Source organism: Paecilomyces variotii (assembly GCF_004022145.1).
Source record: "Paecilomyces variotii strain CBS 101075 chromosome Unknown C8Q69scaffold_9, whole genome shotgun sequence".
Taxonomy (NCBI): Eukaryota; Fungi; Ascomycota; class Eurotiomycetes; order Eurotiales; family Thermoascaceae; genus Paecilomyces; species Paecilomyces variotii.
Genome location: NW_021167148.1, coordinates 963190 through 978255, shown reverse-complemented (window position 1 = coordinate 978255; position 15066 = coordinate 963190). Strand labels below are relative to the sequence as shown.

General features: G+C 50.8%; 3 protein-coding genes across 3 annotated transcripts; 1 reads left to right on the top strand and 2 right to left on the bottom strand.

Moving 5' to 3' along the window:
* Positions 1–48: 48 nt before the first annotated feature.
* On the top strand, positions 49–2057 carry C8Q69DRAFT_420914 (putative mitochondrial carrier protein). Its single transcript, XM_028628391.1, has 3 exons — positions 49–258; positions 396–585; positions 816–2057. The coding sequence occupies exons 1-3, from the start codon at positions 229–231 to the stop codon at positions 1631–1633; spliced, it is 1038 nt and encodes a 345-aa protein (XP_028483372.1). The 5' UTR covers positions 49–228; the 3' UTR covers positions 1634–2057.
* A 424-nt stretch (positions 2058–2481) lies between these two features.
* C8Q69DRAFT_333623 (hypothetical protein) lies at positions 2482–9849 on the bottom strand. Its single transcript, XM_028627503.1, has 5 exons — positions 9377–9849; positions 8536–9261; positions 4107–8481; positions 3937–4052; positions 2482–3852 (listed from the first exon to the last, which is right to left on the bottom strand). The coding sequence occupies exons 1-5, from the start codon at positions 9620–9622 to the stop codon at positions 2602–2604; spliced, it is 6714 nt and encodes a 2237-aa protein (XP_028483371.1). The 5' UTR covers positions 9623–9849; the 3' UTR covers positions 2482–2601.
* A 3708-nt stretch (positions 9850–13557) lies between these two features.
* Positions 13558–14689, bottom strand: C8Q69DRAFT_508951 (hypothetical protein; the record flags this gene model as incomplete). Its single annotated transcript, XM_028633033.1, has 3 exons — positions 13558–13677; positions 13750–14064; positions 14138–14689. 3 exons carry the CDS (start codon positions 14687–14689, stop codon positions 13558–13560), a joined length of 987 nt encoding a protein of 328 aa, XP_028483370.1.
* Between the last annotated feature and the right edge of the window lie 377 nt (positions 14690–15066).

Here is a 15066-nt window from a genome sequence, read left to right as displayed (position 1 = left end):
GCCCTAAACCACGTGACCATACGTAGGTTCCGAAAATCGGCGCGAAACAAGTCAGTGACGTCCACAGTTCGGCGGTTTTTATCAGATCATCAGATAAGATAGATTCCCGCTCTTCTCTCACAGCGTCATCGTCATTTCCTCCCAACTTCTCTGCTAGACGGATTTACCTCGAACACAAAGGGCGATTTTATCTCTTCTCGAGCTCCAATTACTTCCTCGCTAGCTCAGATGTATAACACCAATACCGATATCTGGGTTGTACGTCGCTCCCCTCCACCGCTTTTATCCATCGTAACACGCAAGTTTTTTCTCGCGTGCCGAACATGATAGCTAGCTAGTTGAAGAACAGAACAGAACAGACATGCTGATGACTTTTGTTTTTTTTTGAAATATAGGCTGGAGCCTTTGCAGCATTTACGGTCGATCTCCTCGTTTATCCGCTTGATACCCTCAAGACTCGAATTCAGTCGCCTCATTATGAGCGCCTTTACAAGAACACCGCTACGGGGGCGATAAACCGAGCCGTGCTCTTCCGTGGGTTGTATCAGGGGATATGGAGCGTTGTGCTCGCGACAATACCGTCTTGTAAGTTGCGTGTTTTCTGAATAGAGAGGAAATTTGTTGTGAGAGCGTTGTTTGAGAATTGCCACTTGCGCAATTGAGGCCTGTTCTAGGGCTGTTTCGTTTCGTCTCCGGGTCCATTGAGCAATGATTATGTTGTGTTGTCACTAGAAGAAAAGAAAAGCAGAAAACTGCAGCTACGTTTTCGACCAAATGGGACATATACGCTAACGATTTCTACCTTCAAAAAACAGCCGGCGCATTCTTCACCACCTACGAAGGAATCAAATACGCATTAAACGCATCCTCCAAATCCAACCCCGACTCCTCCAAAACTAACATCCTACCCTTCACCCACTCCCTTCCTACACCCGTCGTCCACGCTATCGCATCTTCCTCTGCGGAGCTCGTCTCCTGCTTCATCCTCACACCCGCCGAGGTGCTGAAGCAGAATGCGCAGATGGTCGGGGCCCGTGGTCCGTCAAGTTGGAGCCAGAGCACCACGCTCCAAGTCCTGTCCAAGTTCCGACGAAATCCCTTCCGGTTGTGGAGTGGATACACGGCGCTGATTGCGCGTAATCTGCCTTTTACGGGTCTGCAGTTCCCTATGTTCGAGTACTTGCGCACGCACATGATTGAATGGAGACGGGAGCGGAAAGGTCAAAGTGCCACGTCCAGCGCGAATGATCTGCTGATTGAACGCGCGGGCATCACGTCCGTTGCGGCTGGGTTGGCAGGAAGTGTAGCGGCGGTGGTCACGACGCCAATTGATGTGATCAAGACTCGAATCATGCTCTCAGCCGGTGATAGTGAGGAACAGCGACGTGCAGCCGTTCGACAGAATCGAAGCCGTGGCGCCTGGGCTGTTGGACGAGAAATCTGGCTCGAGGAAGGCATCAAGGGTCTTTTTAAGGGTGGTGCTATTCGCGCATGCTGGACGGCCGTCGGCCTTGGTCTTTACCTGGGCGCCTATGAGGGCGGTCGATTCTATCTCGAAAACCGCCGAAAGGAAAAGGATACCGCGAGAGGCAAGCTGGGCTTGAAGAGTGAGGAAGGAGAAGCTGTGATCTGATCCTTTTTTATACTACCTTTTTTTTGACAGACTGCCGCTGGCAGAAAAGAAGATTCCTTTTAATGACGGAGTTGTGACTTGATTTTGCTTTCCGTCATGTTTCCAAGTCTCATGATATCTTTTCTATAACTATGAGGACTTGTCGAAGATTGTATGATTTCTCATGGGAGCTGGGTATTTTCCCTTTTTTCGGTCTTTTCTGGGTGGCCATCTGCTAGAGCAATATTTCTGATACATCTATTTTTAACTTTCTGTGAAATCTGCGCGACAGGCGAATATGTTGGATAGCTAAGTTCTTCTGTTTCTGAGAATTCCTGACGATGTTCACTAGGTACGGGAGACCGGGTTAAAGAAGAAAAAGTTACGGTCTGCACTGCATAGTGTCTGGACAGGGTTATGCTTGTTCGAATGTATATCTTCCGATAGGAATATAGATTGATTATTTTTTCATCTGGTGGTGAACTTGAGACTAAACGTACAAAGCCCTGAAACTGTTTCTGAATTCCAAAATGTACAATGTTCCAGGGATTTATACTCCCACAATCTTAAACTCTCCCGCTGCCCCGTATGGGATACAAGATCTTTCTGAGCGGTGCCTTGGGATAATTGCTGAATGGAACAAACCGAATTTAGCTAAAACAAAACAAGAAGCTATAACAATACCGTGCGAGTCAATACGGCTTGGAAGCCGAATTTATCGCTTATTCCTTTTTTTTTTTGGCGTGTGACGTAACGCCAGGATGCATATAGTTGCCAGCAGCAGGACATGACGCAGACGCAAAAACCACATAAATAGGGGCATAAACATCGTGACAATCATTTAGACGTTAGGCATTCGAATGTTTTCATTTCATCATATCAATCGTAACATGAGCGGTCCATAGCGCAGCTACCATGGGGGGTTGGTTGGAAGAAAGGACTGAACAGAAACCCGCTTCAAGATACTTTCGGTATCTCACTATGCAACTTCACAGCGTAGTGAGTCGCTTCAGCCAGCTTGTTCTTTTCGTTCCACTGGCGGGAGGTGCATGCCGGCTGTCGTATGCTCTGCTCCAACGCTCGCGTTCGTAGTCGCCGCTTCCTGAGCTGCTCTTGATACCGTCGCGGTCGCCCCTGCGTGCTTCTCGACGTCGAGCACGTCGTTCTGCAATCTCATCATCGGTGAGTCCCGGATATTTGGCGCGTCGACGAGCCAAACGACGCATTTCCCGACGAGCCTCCTCATCCGAAGACAGAGAGTGGCCGTTTTGAGCATCAGGGCCTGTCGGTACATCAATCACAGTGGCTACAAGTGGAGGTGGCTCGGGAGGATCTGTGGCTTGCGAATGGACCCAAGACGACGTTTTATCTTTACCGCCAGACATAACAGGGTGGAACTCTGCCGGGTCTGGTGCAGTTGGTCTTCGACGTCTCGATCGGCCAGGTTGATGGTGTCGTTCACCAGCATAGTCCTCCTCCGGCGCGTGAGAGCGTCGTCGACCAGATTTGGACCGGTGTCTGGAGCCCCCGTTCATTTCTTCTACCTCTCTTGTGCGTCGTCGTTCGCGTCGTTCTGTCGCTCTGGCTTCAGCGCGGGCTTCTGTTTCTCTAGCTTCCTGCTCCTCCCGGGCCCGGCGTTCCTCCCGAGCAGCTCTACGGGCTCTTTTTTCTTCACGTCTCCTTTCTTCTTCCCTTTCCTCTTCCTCGCGGGCACGCTTCTCACGGGCCTCTTTTTCCTCTCGCCTCCTAATCCGGCGCTCTTCAGCTTCTCTGAGTTCAGCAGCGTGCCGTGAAGAGCGTTTTGCTCTGCGTTCGGCTCTCCGCGCCTCTGTATCTTCAGGTTCGGTATCTGCACCACCGGGCGGAGCTGCATCGGTCATAAAGCCTTCCACATCAGTCTCTGGTCTCGTTGATCGTCTCCTTTTCCTATCCTCTCGTCTAATACGTCGGGCTTCTTCCCTCTCAACATCCGTCATGTGTTTGGCATCATCGTCACGATACGACCGGGACCTGCGACGTTCTGGAGGATCCGGTCTCGAAGGCTTCCGCAGCGATCCAAGAAGCGCCATGAATCCACCGCCTTCTGGCTTCTTAGGTGCATTGCTAGACCGTCTATGGTGTCGCTCCTTTGGCGGAGCTTCGACAAAGGCAAGATCATCAGGCCCAGAGAATACTTCTGGCCCCTGAGGCGCGTCAACCATGACGATATCATCTTGAACATCCGCATCCCTTGTTTTCGCCTGCAAAGTTCCGAAGTTAGACCAGCTCCTAGAAAGAAAGCTCTCGTAACAGATAGTTGATTTCAGTAGAACTGGCTCACTTACCTCTCTTTTGGACCTACTTCTCCTTTTGGCTCTTGAGGCCTCCTTCGAGGATATATCATATTCATCTCCGTTGACCATTACAATATCATCCTCGTCTAAGGTATAAGGATCGGGCGCTAGAAGGAAAGCGTGAGAAGGGCATTCGGGAGATATCATTGCAGAATCCTTACCTGATTTTCTTTTTTCTGACCGTCTACCTTCTCTGTTGCGCTTAGATGAACTAATCCCCATCATTTTCGCTGCTTTATCAGGCATTTCTCGTCTTTCATCAGGAGGCGGTGATAGGAGTCCAGAGTCCTCAACGTCGACAGATGGACGCCTTGAAGTCGGTCTCGAGGCAGAACCGCCAGCCCGTCGACCAGACTTGGTTCTGGAAGGAGGAGGAGGCGCGTTGCCAAGGAGAAAATTGGAGAGTCCCATACCGCGATTCTGGCGGGAAGACTTCGCCTCTGCTTTCCTCTCTCTGTCAGAAGTGGACGATCTCTCGCCTTCGTTTTCCGATACACGGTGTCGATGACGCCTGGTCGCATCGGACTTAGACCTAGCCAGAGCAGGTGGAGATCGCTCCTTTGTCCGTGGGATGTCGATTTCTTCTTTCGGTCTACTGTCTCTCTTAGATGGCTTCTTTGGTGGAGCAGCAGCCCAGAAGCCCCACGAGGAAGCACCTGCCGTACGTTCTACTTTCGTGCGTTCCCTTCTAGGATGCTTCGCATGAGCAGATTCAGGAGGCGGAGTTGGGGGTGCACCAGGTTCCTCTTCCGGGGCTGGTGCTGGTGGTGCCTCAACGGGTGTAGGCTCGTCTATCACAGGTGATGGCTCTTTCTTGGGCTCAGAGCTCTTCTTGGTTTTCTTGGATACTTGCTCTGGAGCAGGTTCTGGAGCAGGTTCTGGAGCAGGTTCTGGAGCAGGTTCTGGAGCAGCTGGCGGCTCCGGGGCTTCGTCGTCCGGGCCGTCCGGGAAACTGCCTGGAATAGAGTCGTGCGATTTTTCCTTCCTCTCAACAGGCTCGGGAGCAGGAGGAGGTATTGCTGTTTCTTTTTTGGATGAAGAAGTCTTGGTCGACTTTGACTTGGATAAAGTAGTTGCCTTTTTAGGTGGAGGCTCCACCGTAGGCTCAACAGCCTCTTTCGCCTTCTCTTCTTGCTTCTCTTTTTCCTTCTCTTCTTCCCTCTCCTTCTCCTTATCCTTCTTGGCCGGCTCAAGGGCCTTGATGCGTTCGGCGACTGAGAGCTTGCCAGTTGTCTTGGTCTTCGATGCGGACGCAGTCTTCGCTGGCGGCGCGGCTGTCGCGGCTGCATCATCCGCAGCCGCGGTAGGCGCCTCTCCACCCCCTACATCAATCAGGAGATCATCGATACCGTGAGACTTCTTGCCGGCATCACCAGCTTTGATCTCGGACTTGCTACTTTTCTTGGGTGACTCTTCCGTAAGGTCCAGTAGATCGGCTTTAGGTTCGGGTTCAGGGTCCTTGGGTTTCTCTTCTTTCGACTTGCTCAATTTTGACTTAGTCGTTGTGCTTGTGCCTAGACTTCCCCAGAAACTCCTGACCGCTTTAGCTGGAGTATCTGCCACAGCCGGCTCTGGTTTAGACTCTTCGACTGGCTCCTTCTCTTTGCTCTTAGTCTTTAGCAGCTTGCTATCATCGACCTTCGTCTTAGTTAGTGTACCCTTCTTAGTGCCCTTCGTTTTTGTACTGAACCCTGCCCACGGGTCATCATCAGCGATAGCATCTAGAGCAGAAGCTGGGTCTGGCTCGGGGGTGAGGCCTTGAGCAGGAGGAGTAGGTGCCGGAGGTGGAGGCTCTTCTATAGCTTTGCTCTTTTTGCTCTTCTTCTTTTCCTTTGCGGTTCCCCAGATTCCCCAATCCTCTTCGGGAGGTTGTTCCACAATAGGTTCAGGGGCGGGTTCAACGACAGGTTCAGGTTCCGCTACAGACTCAGTTAGAACGGGAATGTCCTTCCCTGGTATAGGAAGGCCTTTTGCTTTGAGCTGCTTCTCTCTTTTCTTCTGCTCTTTGCCTGATAAAGTAGCCCAATTCTCGTAGAGCGGATCCTGCAGTTGAGCCTCTGGCTTAGGCTCAGGTTCGCGCTCAGGTTCTGGCTCTAGTTCTAGCTGAGGTTCTGGCTCAGGGTCAGGCTCAGTTAGAATAGGAATGTCCTTCCCTGGTATAGGAAGGCCTTTTGCTTTGAGCTGCTTCTCTCTTTTCTTCTGCTCTTTACCTGATAAAGTAGCCCAATTCTCGTAAAGCGGATCCTGCGGGTGAGCCTCTAGCTTGGGCTCAGGTTCCGGCTCAGGCTCAGGTTCTGGTTCCGGTTCGCGTGCTGGCTCTGGCTCTGGCTCTGGCTCCGGCTCCGGCTCTGGCTTAGTTGGAACAGGAATACCCTTCCCTGGTACAAGAAGGCCCTTTGCTTTGAGCTGCTTTTCTCTTCTCTTTTGCTCTTTACTAGATAGAGTGGCCCAATTCTCGTAAAGCGGATCCCAAGGCGCCGCAGGTTTAGCCTCTAGTTGTGGTTCTGGCTCAGGCTCAGGCTCAGGTTCTGGTTCTGGTTCGCGTGCTGGCTCTGGCTCAGGCTCAGACCTAGGTTCAGGTTCAGGCTCAGGCTCAGGCTCCGGCTCTGGCTTAGTTGGAACAGGAATACCCTTCCCTGGTACAAGAAGGCCCTTTGCTTTGAGCTGCTTTTCTCTTCTCTTTTGCTCTTTACCTGATAAAGTAGCCCAATTCTCATAGAGCGGATCCCAAGGCGCTGCAGGTTCCGGCTTCGACTCCGGCTCTGGTTCAGGTTCCAATTCAGGTGCTGGCTCTGGCTCTGGCTCTAGCTCTGGCTCTGGCTCTGGCTTAGTTGGAATAGAAAGAATATCCTTCCCTGGTATAGGAAGACCCTTTTCTTTAAGCTGTTTTTCTCTTCTCTTTTGCTCTTTGCCTGATAGAGTGGCCCAATTCTCATAGAGTGGATCCCAAGGCGCTGCAGGTTCCGGCTTCGGCTCCGGCTCTGGTTCAGGTTCTAATTCAGGTGCTGGCTCTGGCTCTGGCTCTGGCTCAGGCTTAGTTGGAATAGAAAGAATATCCTTCCCTGGTATAGGAAGACCCTTTTCCTTGAGCTGTTTTTCTCTTCTCTTTTGCTCTTTGCCGGATAAAGTAGCCCAATTCTCATAGAGTGGATCCCAAGTTACTGCAGGTTCCAGCTCAGGCTCAGGCTCCGGCTCAGGTTCAGGTTTAAGTTCTGATTCGGGCGCTGGCTCAGGCTCAGGTTCAGGTTTTGTCGGAATAGGAATATCCTTCTCCGGTATAGGAAGACCCTTTGCTTTGAGTTGCTTTTCTCTCTTCTTCTGCTCCTTTCCTGATAAAGTGGCCCAATTCTCATAGAGCGGATCCCAAGTTACTGTAGGACTTGGCTCAGGCTCGGGTTCAGGTTGAGGTTCAGGTTCGGGTGCTGGCTCTGGTTCCACAACTTTGTCTTTCTTACCCTTTTTACTGCTCTTTGCAGTACCCCAGATACTCCAGTCATCTGCTGCTGCAGGCTCCGGAGCCGGCGGTGCGGGTGGTGGCTCTGCTACCGCTCCCTTCTTCTTCTTGTCCTTCTTTGTTGAAATTCCCCAACCTCCCCAGCCATCTTCTGCATCCTTATTTTCAGCCACTGCTGGCGGAGGCTCAGGCGCTGGGACCGGGTCTTCAAAAGAATTCTTGTCGTCTTTCTTCTTGGCTAACGTGGCCCTGCTCCATGCATTATCATCAGCAGTCTCTGTCTTGTTCTTGGACGTCCCCAAAGCCGACCAGATATTGTCATTTGATGCTTCCTTAAGCTTGGACTCCGGCACTGGGTCTTCCTTCAAGAGGCCTTTCTTTTTCTTGTCCTTCTTACTGATTGAGGTTCCCCAGGCATCCGGGATCGGCTCAGGTTCTGGCGGAGCAGGAGGGTCTGGCTCCTTTGGCGGTTCTTCGGCAGCCTTTCCCTTCTTTTTATCTTTCTTTCCCCATACTGCCCAAATGTCGTCGGCTGCAGGTTCAGGCTCTGCCGGCGGGGGATCTGGCTTTTTTGCAGGCTCCTCGGTAGCATCTTTGCCTTTCTTCTTGTCCTTTTTCGTGCCCCAGATATTCCAGTCGTCAGCAGGCTCTGGTTCCTGGACGGATGCGGGTTCAGGCTCCTGCGTAGCGCCATTTTTCTTCTTCTTGTCTTTCTTGCTGACAGTAGCAAATCCCCAATCATCCTGCTCCTCGTTCTTTGTCACAGAAGCAGTATTGTCCTTTCCGAGATTGCCGAAGTCGAACCCCTTCTTGTCTTTTCCGCCTGAACCCAATGACCAGGGATTATCACTCTTTTTTTCGCCGCCCCCATTTCCCTTGGATCCATTGTTGGCGTTATCGAAGCCCCATTTGTTTCCAGTGTTCCAGTCTGTACCCCAGCCGCCAAAACCGAACCCAGCCCCTGAGGTCTTCCCACCTGGTGCGTCAAAACTCAGATCCAGCTGAGGCGTAGTGTCATCGAGACTGACATCCTGAAATGAATTCGTAGGCGGGTCTGCTGCCGGAGCAGGCGCCAGTCCAGCCTATGGTAGAGATTCAGTATAGCTCCGTATCAGCCATGTCTGACGGTGTCTTACAGTTCCTTTCTTATCCTTCTTTTTCTTGCCGGCGGTAGTGAAACCGGCCCATATATCATCGGCATTTGCCTCGGTCTCGTCGGCCCAGCTAAGATTATTGGCTGCAGAGGTAGCGGCTGCGGCCTCGGCTGCTTTCTTCTCTTCTTCTTCCTTCGCTCTTTGTTCCTCCTCTTCGGCCTTCTTCTTCTTGTTTTTCTTCTTACTACCCCCCGTAGCCCAATCGGTCCAGTCATCACCGGGGTCATCGCCGCCGTCGCCACCATCATCACCACCACCGCCATTATTGCCATCTCCGGCTGACCCGCCGCCAGAACCAGCATCTCCGCCATCCTGGCCTTCATTATTTGCATTAGTTTCACCTTCGTTATCCGATCCTGCGGATTTATTCGTCTGTGTCTTCTTGGCGGTAGAACCCTTCTTCTTTTTGTGTTCCCGGGCACCATACGGCTCTCCGAAATCTATTGATGCACTGGGAGCGCACTGCCCAGGAGCCTGCCGCTTATGATCTCGAATTCTATGCGGGGGTGCTGGCTCAGGTGTGGACACTTTTGCGCGGGCTAGAACCGGGATAGTAGAATATTCTGGAGGTAGATCGCTGATAGCTTCTTCATAAGACGGAGGTGACTGGCCATCATGCGTAGGTTCGGGTCCTGTTAATATGATCTCTGATAGCAAAGCAGCGGTCTTGAGCGAGTCAAGACCTGAGTAGGGATTTGCGATGAACCCCTAATTCAGTCAGTATCGTATGGTTCGGGGAGAAGTAGAGCGTCGACGGCCAGGCCTGCGTAACCAAGCAAGACCAGCCATGGCCGCTAAGAAGTAGAGAAGCATTAGCACGTACCATGCCGGCGGTGGGTATATTGGTGGACCACGATCCTTCCATATCACGTACTTCGCAACGCGACCAGACATGACGCAGCGTATTTCCAAATTTCTTCTTTTCCTCCGTCGCTCCCCATGATTTCGACGAAACGCTGCGCTCTTTATTCGCTCGGATGGCGACAGTACAGGGTTGCGATGGCGCATACAGTCTTGACGCAGTACAATGGTTTAAGCTCTGCAGTCGCGCTGCGGACTCGGGTTCCATACTGCTGGGAGATATCGGGACTCGAGCGCTGGCGTCCAGTTGACAATGACACTCATCGATGGCGGTGGTTCAATGCAAATGATACGTCTAAGAAGAGCGGTTCTGGAAACAAAAGTGCCGTTATACTCCGTATAAATCCGGACGACAGCAAAAAAAAAGTAATCCTCTGCAAGTCTCGCGCCTGATGGCGTCGTGAGTCAGCTAGCTCAAATGGTTTGAAGCACAGCGAGTATTGCTGAAGAAAAACTATTGATTCAAGGGATGCACAATGTGCGCATACAAATGCGATCGATGGGACAACCACGAAGGCAGGACAGGGACAGGGCAAGGGTATACGAGGCCAGTGAGTATGAAGAATCCAATGGCGGACGAAATTTGCAAGGAGGATTTACCAGAACGTTAGTGAGATCGATCGTCTCCAATATAATGCCAATAAAACAATAATAATAATGGCAATCTCTGCTTGACCACCTGCACTGGAATGTGTGCTCAGTCGCACGATTCCAAGAATGACAAGGGCTTTGAAGCTCTTTGTTCTGATCTCCAACACCCTCTTACCTGACAGGTCCGCGAGCTAGCGGTATCCAAACCAGCGCCAGTAAGGGGTGGCTGGGAGATTCGGGGCCAAAAGGCGTGAACGCCGATAGTGTGGGTGGGACGCAAACTGCGATTGGGAATCACGCAGGGACAAGCCACTCACACTTCAAGCTCTTATGCTGTTTGGGGATCAAGTCCGTCTCTGGGCGTAACTTTTTTGGTGTTCTTCCTCGTGTATCACGTTTATCAGAAGGGGGGTCGGGAGGCGTATCGATAGGGATCAACTGGGTTCCCGCACCCGCAAACCTCCACCAAGCCGGGGTGTCAGAATCGTCGTCTTGTTTACCTAGACGGTTGTGACCTTGTGAGCCCCCCAGGTCAGATTAATTGCTGGTAAGCATTCCGTTCCGCGCACCAGGTGGGGGTGGTGCTCTTCGAGAAGCTAGCCGGCCTTCGGGAAGGGCAGGAGAGAGCTAACCTGGGCTTTTCCTTTCCGCCGTGTCTGTTCAAAAGAGGGGTGATATCAAATTAGCAGCAGCTGGAGAGGAGATGGCTCAAAGAGGCAGAAGTGACGGCTCGAACAGCCCGTAAGAAGCAAAGGAGTCACAGGGTAGGATACGCGTGAAGCGCGACTGTCGACAGGCGGGTATATGAGGTTTTTCTTGATGGCTTTGCTCAGATCTTGTCTCCTGGGGTAAGAGTCACGAGTGAAAGATACTCAATCCGTTTTCCGTCTATACTTTCGGGCGATTCTGTAGATTAGCTGGATGTCCCTTCCCTGTCCTCACCGCATCGACGACGGCGAAGATCCCGACGCGTCTATAGAATGACCGTTCGTCGAGTCTAACGGCGACTCGGCCATCCTGTTGGAGAAAACAGCCCTGCCAGCATCCCACTGGTTGGCCTGCCTTACCATAACCCTGCATTCCCAAGTTGACCAGCAGGGCGTTCTCACTGGATATGCGAGCAATCGTGTGGCACTGAGGGAGGGTCCAGCAGGTCAGTCGGGCGCCAGTCGTGGAGCACACACTTCGTTCCGTCTGGACTCCATCTTGGCTGGCTGCGGATCGAAAAGACAATGCTGTTGTAGTTCTTATCCTTTTGACCCGCTGTTCGCTGCGCCATCACGAGACGTATTATTACAATTCCGGGCGCAATTATTGTTGAGATTGTACTTAGGCAGTTAGCAACTTTCCAAACAGAGTGGATCAACAGATCGATCTGACCATGTCTGAGTCTTAATGGACTTTTTAGAGTCTAGACGGGGCTGTCTGGAGGACGTGTCGGGAACAACACCATTAAGAGGGAAAACTCAGAAGCTCCAGCTCCTGATATCTGTGGAAGGTATATACAATATTAACATGCGTGCTGAATGCATGCCCCGGAACATGGAGATGACAATTCCTGAGGTGCGATGAGGATGAGTCGATTGCCGATTCAATAATGTGGCGCCTTCCTCTTTCACGCTTTGACGCTACACATTTGCAGCATCTGCAATTCCTTCGAGTCATCTCTGTCAAGTTGGAACTGGTAATCTCTTCGTTATGTGATGATGAATATTAGGATATTAGGAAAGACTCTGATGTCTATGTTCGCTCAATTGGACGGACTACGTTCTGCTCCCGGCGGAAAGTACTCACCCCGCAATGAGCTACACATGGATACACACTTCTTCTACACTACTACATATCCTTCTTTTCGACCAGCAAGTGATTTCAAAATGGCTATGCAGTGAGTACATGGCTCCTACTCTTACTCAGACAAGGACCCCATTTTAACCTACCTACCTAAGTAGGTACATATGCCGCCCGTACTAAATGGCTCACTTAACGCCTGCCTTTGGGCACATTATTTGAATCACCGGCCACGAGGCTTCCTGCTTGCCAGCTGGCGTGCCTCAATCATACTATTTCCGTCGCAGAAGTGGAGTTGACTACTGCGTAAAACATCTAAAACGCCTAGCTTATTCCTGTTTCTGATTTCTGCCCCTCTTCGAGAAACTACGACGACGAACAACTCATCAAGAAGCAGAAAAGGAAAAGATACATACATATTATTCAGATATAGTACGGTCTAGATGGGACTATGGACTGGAGAGATCGCAATTACTTTTCCCAAGGGAGAATCGTCGCCTCCGTGTGTGGATTCGTGGCAGCTCTTGCCAAGAAGGAATGGAATTATATCAACTGCCCCTCTCCAAGAAAAAAAAGAGAAAAAAAAGAGAAAAAAAAGAGAAAAAAAAGAGAAAAAAAAGAGAAAAAAAAAAGAGAAAAAAAAAGAGAAAAAAAAAGAGAAAAAAAAAAAGAGAAAAGAAAAAGAAAAAAGAAAAAGCAAAAAGGAAAAAAAAGATGAGTCAAGGAGAAATGACCCCGCTGCCTCCACAAGAAGGAAGAAAGAGAATTTCATCTCTTCGATAATCATTATGTGCAGACACCGATGCATATACACCCCTCGTGCGGCGGGACGCAAATGACATCTGTATGTTGCCGCAAGCGGGTCCGGTTTTTCTTCACCGCTACATCGGGGATGTCGAGATCCTAAGTAGGATCGCGGGTTTATCCGTTCGCTTATGCGGAAGAATATGAGGAGCCTAGGAGGAGAGGAAAGTTTTTGACTTTGAATTCATTGCGCGTCGATCTTCTGTTAAGGTCACCAGGTTTCCCTGACTGCTATCTAATTAACTAAGATCCGGTATCTCAGTTCGGACAGGTCAAGACCCTCTTGTTACAAGATCGGACGACAGTTAGGTCACAGAGAGACCTGGCCTGACCACCGATCTATGTTCGATGGAAATCGTCGAGCCAAGCTTGCTATCAATGAGATCACGACTTCAATAATCGCACCCATCTACAGAGTGAATACTGCCATGCTTGCGTTAGTTAATCGGCCAACAAGGGACTTCCCTACAGACGTCCCCTTCGCCAACTCGCGGCCACAGTAAGACAATATGATTGCTTTAACATAGTTATTGATTCTGAGAAAGGACCGGAGCGCACGAAATTCAAGCATAACACGACCGATAGAATACGCTTGATATGAATTATGTATGGTGGTCGAAAAAAGGAGTAATCACGGGTTGCAGTCATAATTGCTATCATTGAGACTCACGCATACATTATGGTATCGCCGCAGAGAGAGAATCATCTCAGGTCGTTTGACGAAAAGAAAAATAAAGAAGGGTGGAGATCGAAAATCCGTCCAGCAACATGCCACCTACAGATTCGAAGTAAATAATGAGACGGTAAAGAGACCAGACATAAGATACAATAATCGTACATAGGAAACAGGTCCTCCAGCAGGCACTTTTGTTTTTCGCCTGTTCCAGTAATCACCTTGCCCCAACACCGACATCCAAACACTTCGTATCATTGAGGATTGAGAAGGGGTTCATCTCTCACTTAAGAAGATTCCTCCGATCCACGGCTCTTCTTGTTATGGGAAGGCGGGTCTTCACCATAGATCTCTCTGTGTTCGCGCGAGTATCTCTCATAGTCCTCCTTATAGAGTTCATTAAATTTCTAGAGTTACAATTGTCAGTATGGGTGATTTAGAACCGTGCAATACCTTCGGGAGAATTTTCTTTCACATACCTGCTTCTCAGACTCGGTGAGACCTTTCCACTCCTCTCCAGCGCGGGCAGCAGCCTCCTGCACGGACATGTGCTTGAAATCGCCACTCTCATAACGTTCCTTGAGGAAGAGAGCATAGGAACTGGCAGCTTTCTTGACCAATCGGTCGTCGCTGAGCTGATGGTACTTGCCTGACTTCGCATCTCCTAGCAGCTGCCTGAGCCTTCTCCGAGCAGCATTGGCGTCCTTGATCTGAAGAGGTGTGTGCGACTTGATCCACGCATCATAGGCAGCTGAATTCTCTGCCTTGTTGGACTCTGCAATTTGGGCGTAGCGCTAGAAGAATAATGTCAACTATTAGCAATGACTTTTACAAACCATAGATAGATGCCAAGAACAATTTACTCACCTCGAGCTCGTAGGACGGCAGCTCTTTGACCGCATTAGCCACTTCCTTGAAATGTTGAGCTGGGGGTTTGCCCTCTTCTTTCGGGCCAGAGACCATCTTCTCCTGGAAAGCTACAGTGTATGCTGACTGGGGCAGTTTCTTCGGTGGCTCCAGTGCGGTGATCTTGAGCTGCTTGATCTCCTCCTTCAGGGCTTTTGCTTTCTGCGCCTCCTTCTTTGCCTCCTTCTCTTCGGGGGTCAACTCCTTCTTTTTCGAGCTGGTGCTCTTCTTCCCGGTTTTCTTGCTTCCGCTGGATCCTGTAGACGCCTTGGCCCGCCCTGTATGCGCTTTAGGCCGGCCGGCAGTCGCATACGAGTTGGCTTGAATTTGGGATAGAATGCTTCGAACGGGACCCGTGGGAGTTTCTCGCTTCAAGGAAAGGCCATTGACAGCCAGGCTGACGCGCCTGACGTGACGAGGGACGAGGGACACGCGAGTAGACAACGGCAGTGTTTCCCTCAGACCGAATTGACGGACAATGCACCGCCCGCGGCGGGCGAGCATGAAAGGCATCGCGGAGAGTCGTTGCCGTTCTTACTAGATGGGTTGACGAAGGAAGCGGGGGAAGGACGGAGGACAATGCGCGGCGGAGGCTGGTCGAGGTTATCTACGTATCCGGCCCAGCTCCATAACGAAACAAGGAGGTTGAACCCGTCTCGTTTGGCTTGTGCCGAAAAGGGAAATTAACTATCACGTGACAATAAGCTGGGGATATAGTCACGTGCGTCCCCGAGCGGGTCTTTGCAAGTTGCTCGTCTATCGCCGCCGTCGGTAACGCCTTCAACGCCCGCCAGTCAAAAGACTAATCAAGCATCGTCGTGAGAGAAACAAGAGACGAGGTTGCCCCTGTTGGCACATCAATGGACGTGGACTGACTCGCTTCGCTGTTT